Source organism: Pseudonaja textilis, chromosome 1 (assembly GCF_049901715.1).
Source record: "Pseudonaja textilis isolate UNSWEBS1 chromosome 1, rPseTex1.2, whole genome shotgun sequence".
Lineage (NCBI taxonomy): Eukaryota > Metazoa > Chordata > Lepidosauria > Squamata > Elapidae > Pseudonaja > Pseudonaja textilis.
Window position 1 is genome coordinate 251,851,172 of NC_141990.1, and position 22,878 is coordinate 251,874,049.

A 22,878-nucleotide genomic window follows, 5' to 3' on the forward strand; every position below is an offset into this window, starting at 1 on the left:
AGGTGGTGCAGCACCTTGCTGTGAGTGATGTCGAGTTGGCCATGCCTACTCAGTCACATGACCGATGCTGCAGAGACAGGGTGATTTCCTATATACCTTCCCCCCTCCTCCGTCCTTGGCCTGACAAAAAAAAAGCCCAACTAAAGATCACCACTGCTGACCAAGTCTGCCTGCCGAATGGATTTTCTTTTGGGGTTTTTGTTTTGTTTTTTGCCAGAAGCCCCTCGGAGATAAATTTGCATCGCCAAATCTTGTTGTTGCGACACTGCCTGTTACTGCTGTGGGCATTGCTGCGGCCATCTAGCTGCCCAAGTAAAAAACTGCACCAACTCAGGGCGACTGTGAGGAGGAAGCGGGGAAGCCAAGTCACTCACCTCATAGCAGCCAACTTCACTCTCTCTCACTCCAGTTAGGTGCTCCCAACGTGAAGGAAGGCAGACTCTGCATGGATGCGTTTTAAAAGTCAGAGAATTTTGCCCAAGACTTCTCATGTATTCAGGAGCTACACCTCTCCCAATGATGAGTTGACGGCGATCTAACGAAATATCTTCCAGTTCTTAAAGATTGACTTTAAGAGCACCCCCATGGAAGGAGCTAAGAACGAAAGCAAAAGTAGCAGCAGCAGGGGCAACAGGGGCATGTGATGGGTTCCTCCATGGTCCAGTCCCAGGTGACAGCCAGGGCTTTGGCACCTCTTTTTCTTATAGGCATGACGTCTGCCTCCCTTCACAATCCTTGTGGAGGGACACGCACGCCCATCACCCCCGCCACTACTTTTGCTCTTGGTTCTCAACTTCTTCCAGGGGGGCACTCTTAAAGTCGACTTTTAAGTGGTCCCAGGACATCTGCCCACCTGCCCGGTGCCTGCCCACCCAGATCATGCTTTCTTCCTTCTCCTGGCAGATGCACCTCTTCCAGTCCAGCATGGCCTGGCCAGCCAGCAGATGACCACATGTCCCAGGGCTTCTCGCCCTCCTTGTTGCAAGATGCCTGCAGGTGCTGCATGCTTTTTTCAGTGTGGCTGTAGTACAGCAGCTGCACCGAAAAAAAGCACGCTCTGTTCTATGTGCTGGGCCCAGCAATTCCAAGCAGCCGGCACATAGAACAGGGCAGTGCCGGACTATTGGAAAAGGGGAGTGGATCCAGAGAACAGTAGCACCTCTTTTGCAGTGCAAGAAGCCTCCCCAAATCGGCCGGCTGGTCTGCTCTTTCTCTGCCTGTTTGTTCTGTATGGCCAAGGAGGAGGAGACCAGCAGGCAAAAAGGGCGGCTGCTGGAGGTGATTCTTTTTTGGTCTCCAGCCAACTCTTTCGGCGCAGAAAGCTGCCTCGAATCAACCGGCTGGTCTCCTCCTCCTCGGTCATACAGAACAAACAGTCAGAGAAGGAGGAGAGCAGCTGGCCAGTTGGGGGAGGCTTCCTGCGCTGCAAAAGAGGCAGGTACTGATCTCTGGCTTTGCTCCGCTTCTCCAACGGTCTGGCACCACCCTGTTCTGTGCACCAGCTGTTTGGACTTGCTGGGCCTGGCACATAGAACAGGGCATGCTTTTTTCAGTGCAGCTGCTGGACTGCAGCCGCACTGAAAAAACCACACAGCAGCTTCAGGCAAGGGGGGCAAGAAGCCCCCGGACATCTGTTCACTTACATGCTGGCTGGCCGGGTTGGGCTGGATGAGGTGTGTCTGCCAGGAGAAGGAAGAAAGTGTGTTTGGGGATGGGGGGCAGGTGGATGTCTGCTGCACAAGTGCACTGCATGTGTAGTGACTGCACACGCAATGCGCATGTGCAGCAGCCTTGGGACATCCACCCAAGCTGCGCCATGTGGTAAGAAAAGTTAGGAGAGGAACCGGGACAAGTGAGTGACTGGGAGACTGGGTAGCCAGGTTGGGGGCATGGCCAGCCAGGGGTTGCTACCGGTCCAGCGACTCATGCCAAATCACCACTACCAGTTCACCTGAGCTGGTGCAAACTGGTTGAATACCACCTCTAGTTGTGTGGCTTACAGGGGAGGAAAGGGCCCTGATTCCCTTCATTAGCCACAGCTGGGAAGACAGTTGATAAGAAAAGCAGACTGCATGTGGCAGGATACTATGAGCAAATATAACTTTATCTTGTGTTGTCGTCAATTACCTGTGTTCCTGGCATCTTTCCAACGGTGTGAGTTTTGCCATGCCTTCAAGTCTGGAATTCTTGCTCCTGCCCTGCCAAATTAATTACTTCAGTTTGGCTTGATTGGACTGAAAGTTACAGTTTGTGTTGACCATATTTTTGACTTAATTTTCTGCAGTCAAAGGCTGTTCTTGGGAGAGTTTTTCTCCAGCCAGAAGGTAACCTGGACATTGGGGGCAAAGCTGGAGTTAATAAAGGGACTCTTATTATCTGATTGTGTTGCCTTTGTGCCACGCTCCAGGTCATTACAGTAGGATCCTCAGTTGTAAGCCTACGAAGGACGACCTAAGTGCCACTGCCTTATAATGTTATTTTAATAATTCTTCAAAGAGAATAGGAAGAGGCAACTTGTAATATTCCAGGTGTTGATGAATCACAATGGCCATTGTCTGTCACCATTGGCCAGGTTGGCTGAGGCTGTTGAGTCATCTTTTGCAATAACTCATATGACACAGGTTGGTACTCACATTAGAATATATGCATCATGAAGATTATTGTCTGAAGGGAAAGGTAGTCACATATTGCTCATTGTCTCTCTTTATATTGAACGGGCTAGAGAAACAAAACAAATTTCATCAGGATTATGACTCTAGGAAAACTGTCATAGTTTAGGGCAGGGGTGTCAAACTCAAGGCCTGGGGGCCAGATCTGGCTGGGGGGGTACTGGCCCACAGGGCTGCCCTGGAAACAGTGAAGGACTGGCCCATGGTGCTTCTGCCAGCAAAAATGGGCTCCCGAGCTCTATTTTCAGCTGCCACGGCCTCCTGCAACCCTCTGCCAGTGAAAACAGAGCTTGGGAGCCTGTTTTTTGCTGGCAGAGTGCTCAGGCCACCATAGGCACCCCTGACATGAGTGTCCTTGAGCTGGCTACGCCCACCCTAGCCACGCCCATCCCAGCCCCCTGAGGTCAAACACAACTCTGATGTGGCCCTCAGTGAAACTGAGTTTGACACACCTGGTTTAGGGCAACTAGCATATAAGAAAGTACATTTGGACAAATATTAATCCTGGAAAAACTTTTAAAATGATTCAGAAAGACATTTGCTACAAAGGATCTACTGAACTTTGCATTTGCAAGGAAAGAAAGATCTAAAGCCATAAACCTTTCCTTTATTTTAAAAAAAGGGTGGGGGAATAAGGGAGGAAGAAAGATACTTTGAACTCAAACATGATCATAAAACTGGTTAAAAGAGGTAAAATTCATTAATTTAGCATCACGTGACCAATTAGTTAATCCAGTTCTTTATCAAGACTTGTAAAGTAATTGCTTAACAGGTCTGTATGAATTGTTCACAAGAAGAAACCAAACTGGTGACTTCAAGCAACATACTATACTTAGCATTTAAGCTAGTTCTATTTATAGTTCGACTATAAATCAACTTTAAAAATATTCAGACAACAGCTTGCAAGATATTCAAGTTTAGTCAGCTGGCAACCACATCCCCACATTGAACAATTTCTCTCATCCTTCTCCTTCAGGAAAGTAATTACCAATTACTTTCCTTTCTGTGGGTGGGTCTTCCTGTACATATATATGTTCATATATGAACAGTTGAGTATATATATGGACACACACTTCTAAACCAGATATCAACTCTGCAGGAAGGCTAAAACTACTTACAGATTAACAGAGTTGGAAGGGACCTTTAGTCCAACCCCCAAACCAAGCAGGAGACCCTACACCATTTCTGACAAATGGCAATCCAATCTCTTCTTGAAAGTCGCAAGTGATGAAGTTCCCACAACTTCTGAAGGCAAGCTATTCCATTAGTTGATGGTTCTCACTGTCAGAAAATTTTTCCTTATCTCCAGGTTAAATCTCTCCTTGTTCTGTTTCCATCCATTATTCCTTATCTGGCCTTCAGGTATTTTGGAAAATAGCTTGACCCCTTCCTCTCTGTGGCAGCCCCTCAAATATTGGAACACTGCTATCATGGCTCCCTGGTCCTTCTCTTCATTAGACTAGCCATGCCAAGTTCCTGCAGCCGTTCATCATATTTTTTTTAGTCTCCAGTCCTCTAATCATCTTGGTTGCTCTTCTCTGCACTTTTTCTAGAGTCTCAACATCTTCTTTATACTGTGGTGACCAAAACTGGAGGCAGTACTGTGGTGTGGTCTTACTAAGGCTTTATAGAGTGGTATTAGTACTGTACTTGATCTTACCTGCAATATTATTAATACTAGCTATTAAAACAGAATCTTGCAAATCTAATGCCAATTAAATGTATGTATACGTATGTATACGCAGTGGCTCAGTGGCTAAGACACTGAGCTTGTTGATCAGAAAGATCAGCAGTTCGGTGGTTCAAATCCCTAGCACCGCATAACAGAGTGAGCTCCTGTTACTTGTCTCAGCTTCTGCCAACCTAGCAGTTTGAAAGCATTTAAAAATGCAAATAGAAAAATATGGACCACCTTGGTGGGAAGGTAACAGCATTCCGTGCACCTTCGGCATGTAATCATGCTGGCCACATGATCACAGAGACGTCTTCAGAAATAGCTGGCTTTTTGGCTTTGTAATGAAGATGAGCACCGCTCCCTATAGTCGGAAATGACTATCACGTTTGTGTGAGGGGAACCTTTACCTTATATAAGGATTAAGTACACCTGTATGCAGGCAACAACAGCATTTCAAAAACCAAAATCCTTTGCTTCTGGCACCTGCTATACTTCTTGTTATCAATTCTGCTGAAATAGCACAACAGCTAATATCTTTGATTAGCATACAGAAGGTTGCTTGAAAGAAAGGACATTTTGGGGGTAAAAGAATAATACGTAGAAACAAAGGAAGATGAACTTGACAGAAATAGGCTAAATTCCTTACCAAAGCAAGAAGGTGAAAAACATGGCATAAGTTCAAAACAAGTAAATATTATATGAAAGCAACTCGGGCACACATTTCCATAATTGACATGAGAATAAAAGAATATTTTAAAAAGTAGCTTCCAATCTTCATCACTACAAACAAACTTAATAATTTGTCACCTCTATATGTTACATCTGTTATTCCCATAACTAATTTCTTATCCATATGCAAATCCATAAATTATTATCAGATCTAATTCAGCAAGAAGTCTGTAATGGGATCTTAGGTTTATAAAAAATGTGCTTTATTTTAACCTTGATCAAACAAACTAGCTTTGTGCTTAATATTTAATTTATTCAGATGCTGCAGCAGTATTTAATTTCTCCTAAGTGGAAATGCAACAGACAAGCCAAGATATTGACCTGAGTAAAGACTTTTCATTGGACTTGCTAAAAAGTTGGTTAAACTTGAAGAAATTATTGAGATGGAAAAAATGCAAAAATGGAACAGACTTAATCAGAGAGTTAGAAAATCTATCTTGTTAGAGCAAGTAAAAAAAAAATATTAGCCCTATGCAAAGAAACCAATGAAGTCTAGACATTTTTTGAAACTAGGTCAAAGACTATTATGACAGTCTTTAAGCTTTAAAAATGAATATGGGCAAAAGTTGAACTGTCATCTTCACCAATCCTTAATTTAAACAGAATTTCAATAAGGTCATGTGAAATAGGTACTGGACTTCTTTGAAGTTAGAAGGAAGCTATTGTTTTCCATTTTTCCAGCTATAAAATGCTAAACAAAAATAACCCCTCTTAACAGAGAACTCAGAACTGTTACTGTACATATTATAATTTCCCTTTTTCTATTATATTAGCTAAGAAAAAGGTCTGACTTTTAAAAAGAATTTTCTGTAAGCTGATCCCATTTGCTGTCCAGAGAACCCCTGTCAAATAGAGTTTTCAGTTGAAATCCTGTCTACATACAAACCCATTAACACAGATCAGTTTACATTTCCCGCATGAGTTGGCAGCTTGTTGAAAGCCACTGGCCTGGCATGTCCTAGCATGGAGCAGAGCCTTCCTGTAATATATTTTATCAAAGGTTACTCAAAGAACAAACTTGTGACATTTCTTAGATGAAGTTTCTATTAAACGAAGTTTGTCTTAATTGTAAAAATAGAAGTTGCCTTTTCTTATATGTGCAGGAATAACATAATAAGAAAGATGATATTAAAATGATTACTGGAATTGCTTATGTCTAGTTTATTGAATAGAAGGATGAGGAGTGACATGATAGCAGTGTTCCAATATCTCAGGGACTGCCACAAAGAAGAAGGAATCGATCAAGCTACTCTCCAATAGCTTGAGGGCAGGACAAGAAGCAATGGGTGGAAACTAATCAAGGAGAGAAGCAACCTAGAACCAAGAAGAAATTTCCTGGCAGATAGAACAATTAATCTCCAGGAATTGTGAATGCTCCAACACTGGAAGTTTTTAAGAAGAGATTGGATAACCATTTGTCTGAAATGATATAGGATTTCCTGCCTGAGCAGGGGGTTGGACTAGAAGACCTCCAAAGTCCCTTTCCAACTCTGTTATTCTGTTAGTTCAAAGTCAAGACACCTTATAGCTTTATATTGTTGAACTATATTCTTAAGCATCCATCACATTAAAAATATACAGTTTCAATTTATACAGGCACACAAACAGTAGAAAGAGCCACAAGAAACTATCACTGTATTAAAATGGGGCTGATTATTGAGAGATGATAGCTGAGCTGTAAGTGAGAACATTCCTGTTTTATTCAATTCCTTTCAAGAACTAGTAGGTACTTAAAAATCAAAAGGAAGGAAGGAAGGAAGGAAGGAAGGAAGGAAGGAAGGAAGGAAGGAAGGAAGGAAGGAAGGAAGGAAGGAAGGAAGGAAGGAAGGAAGGAAGGAATATAGGTATGATTAATCTGCATGTGTGAATGTGTATGCATAAATTAGTACTAAAAAAGTACAGCAATTATAATTTTAAGTCACTATGGAATAAATCCTAGTACAGTAGGGAAATACTATGACCAGGTGACAATGCGATGCCCAAATGTTATTAGCCAGAGAAAACTTTACGGTTTCAGCTCTCCCTTCCTGCTCTTTGTATAAAAGCACACACTTGGAATGGACTGTCCTTCAAACTGGGAAGTTTGAAAGAAAACATAGTATAGTGGGATGTATGGTAGCATGTATGATCACCCTCAAGTTGGCTTTAACCATCTACAGTTTTTTAACCTTCTGGGAAGATAAAGACTTGACAATCATTTACCTTAGCCACAAATGCTCTGAAGAAGTACATGAAGTACATATCCTACAGTGTATGCAGGCAGGGTGAAAGACAGAGACACAACTTGGAAACAAGCTCTAAAATAGCAAGTTGTTTTTTCTTCTGAAACAGAAGAACTGATACTAGACAGGAAAGGCAGGGAAATAAGAGCCTCTGAACAGAACTTGTTAATTAAGTCTATCAAAAAAAAAAAATCCTGGGTAGCTGTTGTTTTCAGCCCATTTCCCCTTCATATTCTCCCCTAGGACTGACTTAGCTTTGATTAATTTCTTTTTACAGGCAATTCTATTCAAGCTCCAGGTTTCCACTAGAGAAAAGACTAGGAAGTGCTGCCCCCTCCTGTTACACATAAGGCAATAGAAAGCTTATATGTTACAGTTAAGGCTTGAACTCAGCCCCTCCCACCCTCCTTCATGGGGAATTCCTAGTCAGGTAACTGTATTTGTGGGGGAAAATGTTGAAATAATACATAGTCGAGTGCAAATTTTTAGCAATTTATATTTTCTAAATAGCATTTTTCTCTATTAAATTCTGTATTATGAGTTCGGTCCACTTTATTTATTTAATCTGATGGCTTTGACTTTTTTAGTTCTGTCTTGGAGAATACTAATTACCCCATCCAATTCTGTATCCACTGTGAATCTGATAAACATTCTCTCCACTTATTCATTCAAGTCATGAATAAAAATATTAAACAGTAGACGATTCATGACTTTCCTTGAGCCAGCCCACTCAATATTATCTTCAATTTCACAAGAATCCTATAATGAGCATTTGCTGAGTACAATTTTTGAACCAGCTATTCATCCATTTCACCAGACTTCCTAATCTTTCCACCATTTACTTTTAAGCTTGTGCTCTGAACATCATGAGGTGCTTTGCCAAATGCTTTGTAAGTGAAAACCAAGTTAGGAGGGATATGTCATCATGGAGAAAATCTGTCTTCTCTATGTGGTCCTCAGGAATCAAAAATGTTTTCAACATTATAACATTGCAATCAATGTTATACCGTACCTATAACAATTCCACAATCTGCTAAGGAAATCACCAGATAATAATGACAGAAATTTAAGCTGTCAAGATTTGCCCTTGGCAAGGAATGGAATGGAATGGAATGGAATGGAATGGAATGGAAGGGAAGGGAAGAGAAGAGAAGAGAAGAGAAGAGAAGAGAAGAGAAGAGAAGAGAAGAGAAGAGAAGAGAAGAGAAGAGAAGAGAAGAGAAGAGAAGAGAATTCTTTATTGGCCAAGTGTGATTGGACACACAAGGAATTTGTCTTGGTGTAAATGCTCTCAGTGTACATAAAAGAAAAGATATATTCGTCAAGAGTCAAGAATCATAAGGTACAATTCTGACTTCCAGCCAGCAAATTTTCTGGAACAAGATTCTCAGTGTTGGCCTTCTTTCTTTGAGATAGCCACTCCTTCTATATAATGTCTATAAAATGACTAACCATTCCCTGTTACATTTTTTTACAAGGGCGGGAGAAAAGACAGAAAGTTGAACTATCTCTGCTATAGTGGAAACAGCACAGCATATTGTGGGTGTTTGCTATTCCTTACAGTTTGCATGACTTTAACTTTATTACTGAAAGCCAACTATGAGATTGATTGATTGACCTATTGATTTATTGATTTGTATCCTGCCTTTATTATTTTTACAAATAACTCAAGGCTGTGAAAATATCCCACAGAAATCATTTGAGGTGAGTTTGGCTGAGAAAGAGTTACCCAGCTGATGCCCAGATTATTCTAACTGGAATGGTACAGAAGATTTGGGTGGTGAGGTGGCTTAGAGGTGGAGCTCTCACATCACAATCAGGAAGCTGTGAGTTCAATCCTAGGTAAAGGCTCTTTCTGGGATGAGAATATATCTGCTGAATATAACTCCACATTGGCAACAGGAAGGGCATCCAGTCAGTAAACACACAGCTCCATTCAGTTGCCCAACTCTACCCCATATTTTATGGGGTTGTTAAAAAAAGATGGTACAGAAGATTGAATAAGTAAATAAATAATATGTTGTTATCACTCACATGTTAAAACATTGCTTCAAGTTTATTTATGGTCTGCTTCAGATTTTTCCCAGTCATCAAAACACAGCACCTCAAAAACAAGACTGCATAATCCTAACAAGACATCACTGATAACTTTATTGGTGGCTGTTTTCATCTGGTGGTGCCAGGTGCATCGGTTTCTTTGAACATACTATCAGAAACAAATTAAATGGAATTGGTAAACTGGAACTTCCACAATCATCATCCAGTTTATGATGTCAGCCTTTCAGACTTCAAGAGCAGCTCATCCTCCAAAGCTTTGCCATTCTCACTGTAATGCCTACAAAACTGTTGTGTCTCAGCCATCCTATGCCTACTCCAGAAAGGAAGGATGTAGCAAAGCTGAGGTCATCGAAAGCTACTCACAATTATCAAGCCCAGATTTTTGTCAGGTTTAAACTTCTTCCTACAAAAACAATATTGCTAACATCATGAAGAAAGCCTTTTATCAAGGTCATGTCTTTTTATACCATCTAACTTGCTAAAATAAAAGTCAAGGAGTGAAAACAATCTGAAACTTGGATTCAGTTCTCTATCTCTGATCTGTCCTGGCCTTCCAGAAGTTTGTAAAAACTTGACTCTTCTAGAAAGCTTTTGGAGATTAATCAGAGTGCAGCCACCAGGAGAACAGTTATATAACTATTCATTTGCATGCATTTGTAACATAACATACCTTGTATATTAATATCTTTCTCACTTTTTTTTCTTTCCTACAGTTTTATCACAAGGACAAGGTCTGCTTGTTTTCAGATCAACCAAATGTTGATCCATTGGTTGTTACAGGAATTGACCAATCAATTTGTCACCCAAGCCTAGGCTGAGGGAGAGTGATTGGCCCAAAGTCACCAGCAGGTTTTCATGCATCAGGTGGGGCTAGAATTCCTGGTTTCTAGTCAGATCTCTTAACCACTACACCAAATTGGCTCTCAGATAAATTGATATAATGCTTTATTAATTCTGTATCTTGCACATTGCCAAGAGTCTTTCCCCATGAGACCATTTTAAAAATCCCTTTAATAAATCAATCCTGTAATTTGGTTGCAGTCTTTGTCAAGCCTTATTCTCATAAAGTTGGCTCTGGAACTTACAAGCATGGTAACCATTAAAACTTGACACAGGCCAGACTTTTCCGTCAAATCAAGAATCTGAAAACCTCCTTCAGAGATCTTTCTCTCTGCCTTTCCTACTCCCCTGTGAAAATTCACCCTTTTATTTGATCATCTATAATAAAACCGTAATAAAAGCAAAGGTGCCCAACTTTCTTAATTGCTGTTTTCTCTTAATAACCCTTCGTTAGAATTCACTTTCCCTGAACTTCCCATTTCCCTAGTACTTCAATTTGAGTAAAATTAACTTCCTTTATCAACTTTTGCTTAAACTGATTATGCTCTCTGTCAGGTTCATATAACCACTCAACCCCCAATGTACCACCAGCCTCGTGCTTAGCTCTCAATTGCCCTCTCTGATTTATCTTGTTCTGTGCTTTTGATTTGCATGTTAAAGCTTTGTCCTACATGAGCAAACTGACTTTATAAGAGAATATGCTAATTTCTCTATTTCAGTGTGTGCCTCTATGTGTCATGTTGATGCATTGTGTGTTTGTTTCTGAAGAATTCCTATGTGTGGTTATTGATGGAATTCACCAAGACATATCTTAATAAGCTTGCAACATGACATTTAGCCAGATATGATAATAAATGGCCACGGGTAGGAGAGTTCTTCATTTAAATAGATTAACTTGTTGTTTTCAGGTCTATCTCTGCGGTGGGTTTAAAACAGTGTTTTAATTGTAAAGGCCTACATTACAGAGCTGCAATAAATGTCATAAAAGAAAGTATGTGAAATATATTGTATGTTTAGGTGACACCATGCAAGTGGTCAATATTTTTATTCCATACTTTTTTCTCATCCAAACAACAACAGTTGCTATCCATGACTCTTATTCTCCAACCCACACATTATTTTGAAAGCAGAAACACTAAATCAGTCAACTTTCCTTACCTTTTTACAGTATACTATATTTGCATTAAACTGCAGGTTAAGATTACTCATTGGTTTATATTTTACTTGTACACCCACATAAACTATGTAAACTAAGACATTTCTATAACTATACTTTCCAAAGCAAACAGAGCCATTTTAGATAGAATAAGAAAAGCCAAGGTAACATTTTTATTCAACGTGGCCTCCTTAAACTCAACTGGAAGGTAAAAATGGAATCACTGAGCTAATGCTGACACCAAAAAGCACATTTGTTATAGTTCATAAACAAGTAAGCAACTATCTAGATCAGAGGTGTCAAACTCACAGTGCCATGGTGTCATCACATGATGTATCAGGACTTTTTTCCCCTTCTCTAAACTGGGGGTGGGTAGGGCCAGTGTGTGACGCATTGGACCCATGGGCTGGGAGTTTCACAGCCTTGATCTAGATCAGGGGTCGCCAACCTTTTGGACCTCAGGGACCACCAAACTCATAATTTTTAATCCCGTGGACCAGACACCCTGGGAAAATCCCCCAAAAGTCTGCAGGAAAATTCCCCACCCCATTTTCCTACCAATCAATCATTCTTTATTTGGGATCGCAGGATACCATCTCGAGCTCTGTTCTCAGGGCGGGGGGAGAGAGAGAGAGACTTTTGGCTTCATGCAAGGAAAGCAGCAGAAGGAGCAGAAGACTTTCTTTTTCTCCCCCAAACTCTGCCAGAAATGAGTCTTTGTGAGACTTGTTGCACTGGCACGGCCTCTTGGAGCAGGATGCCTTGCAGGGTCCCAAAGTCTCATTTCTAGTGGAGTTTGGGGGAGAGAAAGAAAGACTTTGCTGCTTTTCTTGCGTGCAGCTAAAAGCAGAAAAAAAAAAAGCAGAAAGAAGCACCCCAATGGCCAGGCAAGGCACATGGGGCGAGTGGAGCAAGTTCTCCCCTTCACCCTTTCCCCCTCCCCTCACTACTTTGTGTTGTTTGCAATACAACCTTTGTGTTCCGATGGCGCCATGCGGGCAGTGCAACCTTGTGTTCCCACGCTGCCTGGATTAATTTCTTTGGGGGGTGTTTGGGGGGGTCTTTAGGGATAACAATTTTCTGTGGACCACCAACATTTTCTCACGGACCACCAGTGGTCCCGGCCCACTGGTTGGTGACCACTGATCTAGATCATTCACCCATGTTTCAAATTTTCAAACACAGACCTCCATATTGTCCTCTATAACACTTGTTGATTTAAAAAAATGCAATTTTTAATACATTAATTATGATGATTCTGATTAAAAAGAGGAATAGCTAAGAGCCACCAAATGCACAATGAAAGACTATTTCTAATTGTCACAGGAGTCTGCAGAAAATCAGGCTGTCAAATATGTGGTCTATTCCTGTAAAGCTTTATTTACAAAAAAAATTGTCAGCTGAACAATATGCATACTAAAAGAAGTCCTGGATCTTAATGTAAATTTAATACCATGCTTGAACATCTGCAACAAAGTTAGTTTGTGCAGCAAAATATGCTCTCATTTCCTGTAACACCATCCAGGGAATATAGTGGAGTCAACGAACTCATGCCATAAAAACAAAAGGCCTTTTTAATTTCTTTTTTCTTTAAACAATGTGTTATTGGATATATATTTCCAATAGGGGACCTTTGTTAACAAACAGACTGAAATAATACAGTATCACATTAATGCTGTAATAATAATACTGTATTATAATAATATAGTAATATTACTGAATTAGATGCATTTTAATTAAGACAGTTTTATCAGATCTGATCTGAGTAGCCTTTTCTGCTCACTCATCCCAGCAGCCTCATGGTTCTCTCAGGAACTCTAAGAAATAAAGCAAATTAAGAGATGCCTAGGTGATACAAGCATCAAACAGTAAATAAAGAAGATGAAACACAGATACAAGCTTATATTCAAGCCTGCTGTGTGGCAATCAGGGTTGCGAGGCCTAGCTATTTGTCCATTCTTATTTCAACCATGAACTGCATTTGCACTATTGAGTGTATCCTAGATCCTGCCAGGGAAGAACAAATGGAAATAACCCAGTGTATACTGGAATTATTTGATTGAGAATTTTGTGTTCAAAGTTGGTCACCATTCACTTTTGTTTGAAGTCTAGATAGATGGAATCTATTGAAATGACTGGGTTGATCTTGCTGTTGCATGATGTTACCTGAGAGGTTTTTGATGCTGTGGATTTTGAGGAAGTAGAGTCCTCTATAATTTTAGTTCCATCATTTTTAACTAGATTTGTACATTACCTAGCTGAATAAAACAGTCAGGGAGCAAACTGGGAGTTGGATATAGGCAATAATCACTATTTCTTTGAAGAAAGAAGTTCCAAACCTTCTCATTCAAGAAAGAGTTCAACCTAAAACCAATGGAATTGTTCAACCATCCAATCTCCAACCCTTTGAGGAATGTGGGGAAAGATTATTAAGGAAAGTGATAGAGCTCCAATTACATATGATATAAGTTACCATCCACATGTAAGTTATTATCCAAGATAATCCAGATGGCATTTTGGTTTCAGGCACAGATAGAGGGTGGAAACCATATATGTGTCCTGTGACAAAGAGCTGGATAGAGGAACTTTGACCAACCTGTCTTCCTAGATCTTTCAATAGCCCTCAATACTCACAATTTCTGGATCATTTGCAAGGACTAGGAACTGATGGCAGTGACTTACAGCAGTTTCTCTCCTAGCTAAGGAGGCCAACCCAACCAGGGTGCAGAAAAGATCAAGCATATAAATTCTATTGATTCTTTCTTCTACCCCACATAACATCTGCAGAGGAATCATTAGGAGACATTATCCATCAGTTCAGAGTGTAGTATTATCAATACCCTGATGATATTTATTTGTACACCTCTACTCTTTACCCAATGGGAATTATGATAGAAAGACTGACTTGGTGCCTAAAGACTCTCACAGTCTAGATGAAAAAAGGGTTGAACATAACTCAAACAAGATAGAATGACTATTAATTCAGAAGCATATTAATTCCAAGATAATACCGAGTTGATATAGCAGGTTCATAGTTGGGGAGGGGAAGACTCCTAGACTCATGGCTAGAAAAGGACATACAATTATAGTCAGGAGCATCTTTGTCCAACTTTAGCTAGTGTATTTACTGTAGTCTTACCTAGAACAGTCACTAGACATTATCATCTCTTGGGTAAAATAATGTAATTGGCTTTAACAAGACTTCTACCACTGAGGACTATTCAGAAATCTTATCTGGTCCACAATGCAATGACCTGCAAATTTATTGATCCATCATGGTACTGCCACAATATACATGGTACTGCCACAAATTCATTGATCCATCATGGTACTGCCACAATACACACTGCTGCTGGTTCTGCACTGGTTATTGGTAAGTTTGCAAGTATAGATTAAGATATTGGCTGTTACCTTTGAGCTCTAAATAGTTCAGGACCTGTGTATTTCAGATATCACTTTTCTTATATGGTCTGTGCACTCCTATAGCCAGAGAGGACTTGCTAAAGGTCCCAGTTAGGATGGGAATCATATTGTGGGGTGGGGATGCAGTGATAGCAGATATTCTTTGTTGTATGTCTCCCCTATGGAACAGTCCCTCCACACCACCATCACTCCTCCAACAAAGATGGGCTCTTCTCTTTTGACATCCCAGAAGCTGGTAAAAACCTAATTCTAAGGAAATACTTATGAAGCCATCAGTGTCTATATTGATGTATTAAGGAACCTCTATTGTTTAGCTTTAGCTTTTTATTGTTGTTTTATTATGTTTTCAATATATGGAAATCACCTATCCATCTTGAGACAGTGATACATTCCTTAATGTATAAATAAGATGTTTAAATAAAGTTACTGACTGCAGCAACCTCTTTCTCAGCTGATTCATACATGACTCTCAACATCCAAAAAACCCCACAAAGACACCAAAATGATGACACTTATATAATGGAGTGTGTGGGTGTGTATTGCAGAAATTGCTTGATGACATCCTACTTCCTTTGCTCCCATGTGGAAACCCATGAAACCTATGAGACTCAAAATCTCCAATGGAAAAATAAGAAGATGAGAAAGAAAAGCAAAGTTTTATATGAATGAATAGATCATATTATTAACTGTTAAACATTAGATAAGTATTTGCCTTACCTTGAAAGAGAAATGCTTTGCTGGCATTATGTAGTCCAGGCACCTGTGTAACTCCGATAGTCATATTGACAAGATCCAATTCTTTGATAATATCAATCTGTAAGCTAGGGTCCATTCCAAGGCCTACAACTAAGAGACAAAAGATTTATTTCAGTCTAAGTGCAATAGCTAAAGATACTGTACAATAATGTACAGTGAGGTATGCAAATATGATGTTTAAATCAGCACTTGTTCTATAAGTAACAAAAAATATATATTAATTGTTCTATTCAATACCATTTTATATAGCACTTAGCATCTAGATGTATATATCACTCCATAGTGCTTTACATCTCTCTCTAAGTGGTTTACAGAGTCAGCATATTGCCCCCAACAATCTGGGTCCTCATTTTACCGACCTTGGAAAGATGGAAGGCTGAATCAACCTTGAGCCAGTCAGGATTGAACTTCTGGCAGTAGGCAGAGTTAGCCTGCTATACTGCATTCTAACCTTTATTTACAAAATCTATTTGCTACCCAACTCATATCTACCAACTCTGCGAAGCTTACAGCATAGAAAACATTGAAAAGAACATTACAATCATGCATCATACCCCCCCCCTTTTTTTAAAAAATTAACAGATAAAATCTGGACACAAAATAGCAAATAGAGGACCCTGAAATACAGGAGAGTGAGGGGGCGTTGAATTAATCAATTGAATTAATCAACCAGCTCCAGTATAAAACTCCCCCATTGGGAGCCAGGTCTTAAGGCCCTTTTATCATGTTTATCAAGAGAGTGGGAGCCAATCTCACTCAAGGGGTGAGATGTTCCAGAGGCCAGGAACCACAAAATGTTGCACCGCCTTAACTAAGACCCATCATTCAGAAAGTTATGGACTATAATGCACAATAAATTATCTTCATTAATGCAGCAACATGGCATGATATATTAGACCTGCAAATGAATAAGTCTTTAAGAACTGGAGAGATAAACATTAAGGCACAGTGGACAAAAAAAAATATTGTGATTTCTAGGCTAAGCAATGTGTGCCTAATGGTTTCATGGGAAGCGTGTGTCAGATTATAAGCCATGCTTTTTCTTTTAATAGGTTTGTTCTAGGTTTTTGAATGGGGTTTAGAATGTAATTTTGATGGGTTTACAGTTTCCACCAGAAGGAAAAAGGTTTTACATTTGGAATTATTGGGAGCAGAGAGTCAGGATATTTATTCCCCTGAGAAACTTGGAAAGCTAGGCTGCTGAGACTAAGCTACTGACACAGAGCCAAATTTGCTCTTTTTGTAGGTTCCAGGTTTCCAGGCTGTCAACTCAATATTGTTATAAAAAGCCCCCTCTTAGGCAAGGGCCCATTTATCTTGAGGCAACTTTGCATGGAAGTGACTGATAAACAGGTGCAAAGCATGCATGAAGAATGGTTTTTATACTGACTCGGCAGAAAAATAGACTTGCCAGCCTGCAGTTGCTTAAAGAAACAATTGTGAGCTGCCTAAGGGCTGCAAACATCTGCACCACAAGGATTCCAAACATTTCACAGTCCAGCAGACAGTCGGCATTGTCAAAACTGACACCACTCATGTGTTTACCAGGAGGATCCTCACATGCTCTAGCATATATGCTCCACTGCCACAAATAAGGAAGACGTCTCCTCAAGAACACTGCTTTGTTCATATCATTCTGAGTCCTGGTTCATCTATTTTAGAATTTCTAATACTGCAATTGTCTGCATAAGACAAAAACAAGCCAACAGCCAGACCATCCACAGGGGGACAGGAGGGGGCTATGTCAAAATCTGAAAGATGGCAGCTTCACAATCCAAACCTGCCCCTTTTATACTTATGTTCAATATTGTATGGATGTACAAAGGCAACCAGGCTTTCATTGCAGGGCTGTGCTCACCATTTGACATGTTTTTTAATCTCCTTCCTAGGAATACCCATGTCAATATTTTTGTTATTTCTGACAAAATCAGGTTTGCAACTGGACTTTTATTCCTTGCATGATGACTGTCTCCAACTGTTATTTTTCTTTCTTTTTTTGACTGAATTACTTTCTTAAAACATTTCAAATAAACAAAGTAATTCCAAAGTAAGTGAAGGAAAACCTCAGTCCAATGAACCAATAAAGGGAGGAGTATCTATCATGGCTAAATGTCTGTTAAATGTGCCTCTCCTCTTATTCTGTGGAGCCTTCTGTAGCACTACTTCTCATACACTGGCTCAGTAATCCACGTTAAATCACACAAGATTCTGAATTAATTGATGCCATTCCTAAATTAATCCCTTGATTTAACAGACCTCAGTTTAGTATACTTCAGATTTAATGGACAAAGACTGTGGTATTTAAATGTGGCCTGAATGTTCATTATTATATTGCAACTGCCTTTTTCATTAATAATTTTTGGAAAAAAAATGTTATTTCTATTTCTTTATCCACTATAAAGATTGGTATTTATAAAGTATAAATACAGCAGTTAAACAATGAATGGGGTTACAGTCATTGCACTTGTAGCATACATTGATCAAGTCATGGTTTAGTCATTGAAACCGATTTTCCAAGTTTCACACTCCTTTGCTTGCAGTAATTAAACAAAATGTTTAGGTAGGAAGGCAGGTTTACTCATACACATCTTTCACGGTCCTCCTCAATTTCCTCCATTACCTCAGAATTGACGATTGATCCACAATTCCACACTTACCACGTGGATCAGACTTGCAATATTAATTTGTCTAAATTATCTCTAATATAACAGCTGCCTGTGACATCTCATCATCTACTATAAGAATAGAGAACAGCGGTAGATCTTTGGAACTCAAAAGTGAAGCATTGTGCCAATATGTCAGGAATACTGCTGGAAAGAGTTGAACAAGGAGGAGGGAGTGATTTCTTTGCTGTACATTTTTTGGGGCTCAAAAATAAATCCCATTCGCAATTTAACTGACAGCCTTAACAGCTACCCTTCCCTCGGTTTCCTTAAATTGAGGGTTTACTATATGTCGTATTCAATGTTTCAAAATATCATTTCCTTGCAAATTATGTATACCCCACAATCCCCTACATTGGAAAGCTTCACCCACAGGTTTTGTGGCTTGAAAATATTTTGAACTGAAAGCATCTGTAGGAAACAAGCAGCAAAACTAAGGAGTAAGCTTTCTTTACTCCTGTTGTATGATTTTGAATGGAAAAACAACTGGGAAGCAAGAATCACATTCATTTAATTTCTTAAAGTATTAGCCTCGGATGAGAAGTTGAAAAAAGTTGGACTGCTTGAACAAGCAGCAGACTGCATAGTCCAGAGCATTTCTTCAAATCCTTTTAAAAATAAAAAGTTCTAATAAAAATATTCTCTGCTTTCTTTTACCTAGACTTACTCTGTTTTTTTTTAAAAGCAAATTTTCTCTTTCCCTCTCTTTCTAAATTTTTATTAAGGACATAAAGAGACTGAGCTTAGCTTGATATATAAATCTAAGTTTAACCCCCGGGAAATGATGGTTATGTTAGCTAGTCCAGGACCAGGTCTAAGCTAGGTCAAGTCAAGGTTCTATGACTTGGGAGGCATTAATGCCCCTCTCCCAAATTTGTAATGAATAGATGAATATTTCAAGATGAGGACAAGAAACTCTACTAGGCAGCTACCCTCTCCCATCCCAATTCTTTCACGTGCACATCCTCATCCTGTCTGAGGTCAGAAAAAAAAAGTTGTCTGGAACTGAAAATTGTTAAGTGTAAAACTCAAAAACTTGAAAGAAACAAACAAGAGGACACACTTCAAAATTCCTAACAAAATTGGACAATGAACCAAACAATAGGGTTCACCAATATACGACTTTGCTTAGGGTGCCTAATTATCTAGAGCTGGCTCTGGGCAAGTTATAAGTGCGATTAATACATTAATGTGCCCACACAGATTTAGTTTGACATGAAGGAACCTCAGACGTCTATACTGGCATCTCTTCCTTCTCCTCCTAGAAAGATAAAAGAATTCTAAAGTTTTCACTTTTGATTAAGTAACAGGTTTTTGTGCTGTCTGGGACCAAAGACTGTGCCTCATGTAAAATAAGAATGATTGGAGTACTTAAGCATAAATTAACATAAAATCAGTTGTGACTATCTATAATTCCAAGTCTAGACAACATGACAAACTTCTGTAAATGAAAAGCAGAAATTACCGACCTCCTTTTTTTCTTTCATGAGTGAGTGGCATTCAGAAGGCTCGTTGCTATCATTCACGCTACACTAAATTGTGATTTAGCTTTTCTGGGATCGCGCAATTCACATTTCTGCCTCTATTTGTGAGCTATACTCTATCATCTGTGAAGCTTGCCTGAGTTGCCCTAATTATAGGATATGTGGTTAATATTATTTTAGCATTGAAGCAAAAATATTCCTCCGAAGTTAAAATAAAACAATGGGTGTTTACGTTCTTGAAGCAGCATGAAAGATGTTTTACATCTGTTTACACAACTACAAAAATTCAGAAATAATTCAGAAAAGGTCTCTCAAAATGCAGAGCAGTGCCAATGCAGCATCTCTGTTACTTTTAAAAACAGCCACGTCTTTTTCCTACTATTGCATCCCTGCGCTCTGCAGCTATAAATGCTCCATTTGAGATCCTGAACACTTCGAAGGACTTTTAATTTTTATTTTTAGTCAAATACGAAATGTTGTACAGATTGGGCTACTTAAGTGGGGGGAGATAATGGATAGTCCCAAAAAATTACTTTGCTGCTGAGTAAACATCTTAGTAGGGTCATATAGGTTCAATTAGGTCAGAAGAAAGTAACTTGGGGTTCAAATATCATATTGAGAACTCCTTAGGAAGCTGAGAGGTTTCCGTATCAGTGGAGCTATTCACTTATGTATTTATCATTCATATTTTAAAAACGTCCATTATCTTCACAGATCGACTCAGGGTGGTGTGCACATAGACAAAAAAACATAAAAGCTATATATAAACATAATAAAAACCAATCATAAACAGCAATAAAATAGTACATACTTGTATACAATTATATTATACAGATAGACAGAGTTTGGAAGGATTTGAAACTCAACGAAGAAAGAACATGTGTGAAGAATACACATAACATGTCTTTGAGAAAAAGAGAGAGATAAGATTCAATAAATTAAAGCTATAAAATATAGATTCCATTCACATGTTCTGATATTTATCAACCATTCAAAATATTTATGGGTCTTATGTGGTAAAATCGTCATCTCTAAAAGGCAGCTGCCTCCAAATCTGCCCATGAGGAAATGTTAAAGACTTCGCTCTCAAAGGTGCTTTTTCAAAAGGCAACTAGACTATTTCTTCTTTGAGGAAGAAGACGTTTCACTTCTTATCCAAAAGGTTCTTGGATGAAAAACCAATGTTGTCTTCTTCTTCCTCAAAGTAAAAAACAGTCCAGTTGCCTTTTGAACAACCATGACCTGTATGACTGAGAATCTCCATAGACGTTAAAGACTTCTCTTGCTGATCTCATTCATATCTCGAAGAAAGAGCTGATCCAAAGCCATGTGGGAAAATCCAAACTGCCCTTCTCCACACCACCAAACTTCATTATAAAATATTTAATAATTTGTTTAAGAGCATCCAAAATCTACAGGTTAATAGAACTGGAATGAGCCCACTCTGCTCAAATCTTTAGAAAGAAATAAACAAGAGAGGGTTTTTTTTTTTTTTAGAATACTTAGATGTAGGCTAAAATAAAGGCCGGGAACAGTGCAGTCATATTTTATTATTGGCAAGACCAGGGAGAAAATGCCTAACTTTAGACCTTCCTTCCTTCTTTCTTTCTTTCCTTCCTTCCCTTTACTTCCCTTTAGTCAACCTTGATTCCTGCTGATTGCATGAACAAGTCCATACGGTTTTTCTTAGGAATATTTTTCAGAAACAGATTGCCATTGCCTTCTCCCTAAAGCTAAGAGAATTCTAGAACTTAACTGTATGTTGTTGTAAAAGAGACAACAATATGGAAAATAGGCCTAAAGTTGAAAAGAGATTAAATTATATGAATGGAGTTGAAAAAAATCTCTGGCTGCAGAATTAAGCACGAACAAGAACAATTCTGAGCAAGTAGATTTTCATGTGTAGGTTAGTAGGAGATGTCTACTATCTAGAATACAATGTGGGGTCTCAGGAAATGTTTAGCTCAATACTTTACTAACAAAGTAAATGACAGCATGATGGAACTGCAGCTATCCTCCCCACAGAGAATAGTGACTCGGCAGCATTCAAAATCACCACAATTGTGCTATATCTAAGTTTAGGATACCAATATGGTAAGATCTTTAAATGTAACTCCAGTCACAGACTCCCAGTTCTGGTATCCACTACTGAAAATATCTCAGTAACATCGTTTTCTTCTGTCAGTCAATGAAGCTTCCATTCCATTGAATTAACAGTAACAGAGGACAATTTCCAGTTGGCAAAATCTGAGGAAATAATCAAGCTGCAAGGGATATTATTAGGAAATGGTGAGGGAAGATAATTCCAACCATTTAAAAAGAAATCTCAAGAGGTTTCTATAAGATCTGTTTTGTAATTACCATTCAATATGCAAATTAACCGTAGTGGGAACACTGCTTTAACTATTGCCTTATATATCTCCCTAGATAAAGTTTCATCCACATCAAGGAAATTGCAACATTTAAAAGAACTATGTCAAGTCTAAAAAATTATAGGAAGGCAAACAAGACTCTGTGATTTTGCCCAATTAAAAAGAGCCACCTTAGTCAACTCAAGATTAAGCTCTTCAGCTGACCATGAATACTGTACTCCTGAACTTTTTCCTACTCAGTCTCTTCTGTTGGCTTTTGATACTATGGTGTGTGTGTGTCTGTGTGTGTTTGTGTCTATATATATGCAAATAAGCAATTTGAGCAGTGGGGTTAAAGTAATCATAAAATCATAGAATATGAGGTTTGGAAATGACCTATGAGAGCATCTAGTCCAATCCCTAGATGATTGTGTTGATTAATAATTAATCAACCCAACACTGCTGCTTCAGTTGTATGGCCACATCTGCTTTCTTCCCTGAAGCTTTAAAGTCTCCTATCAAATCTTAAGCAGAAACATATATAGCTATTTCATCTGCATCCAGTAGAATAAATAGATGACTAAACTCATTTTTCTTCTTATAAATCAAAAGGAGCAGTTAAATGGAAAATGATTTGCTCTAAAAATTGCAGATACAGGATCCTAAGAGTCCACATCGTGACTTTCTCTTTCTTCTTCAGTTCAATCTGATTAATCTAATTTTTCAAAAAGAAAAAAAGAAAAGAAAAGACTTTGACTAATTTATGGTCAAAGCATTAGAAGCTGTCATAAAACTGAGCCAGGTAATTCCTAATATGGATAAAGAAGCAAAGCCAGAAAATAGCCTATTTGT

General features: G+C 39.0%; 1 protein-coding gene across 2 annotated transcripts in view; it reads right to left on the reverse strand.

Annotated features, from left to right (window-relative positions):
- The window catches only part of NELL1 (neural EGFL like 1), a 566,467-nt gene that overhangs the window by 539,876 nt on the left and 3,713 nt on the right, over nucleotides 1-22,878 (reverse strand). For both annotated transcript variants that reach the window (XM_087921258.1, XM_087921259.1), the window contains exon 2: nucleotides 15,490-15,618. In XM_087921258.1, coding sequence (XP_087777384.1) covers nucleotides 15,490-15,618 — 129 coding nt within the window. The remainder of the gene's footprint in view (nucleotides 1-15,489; nucleotides 15,619-22,878) is intronic.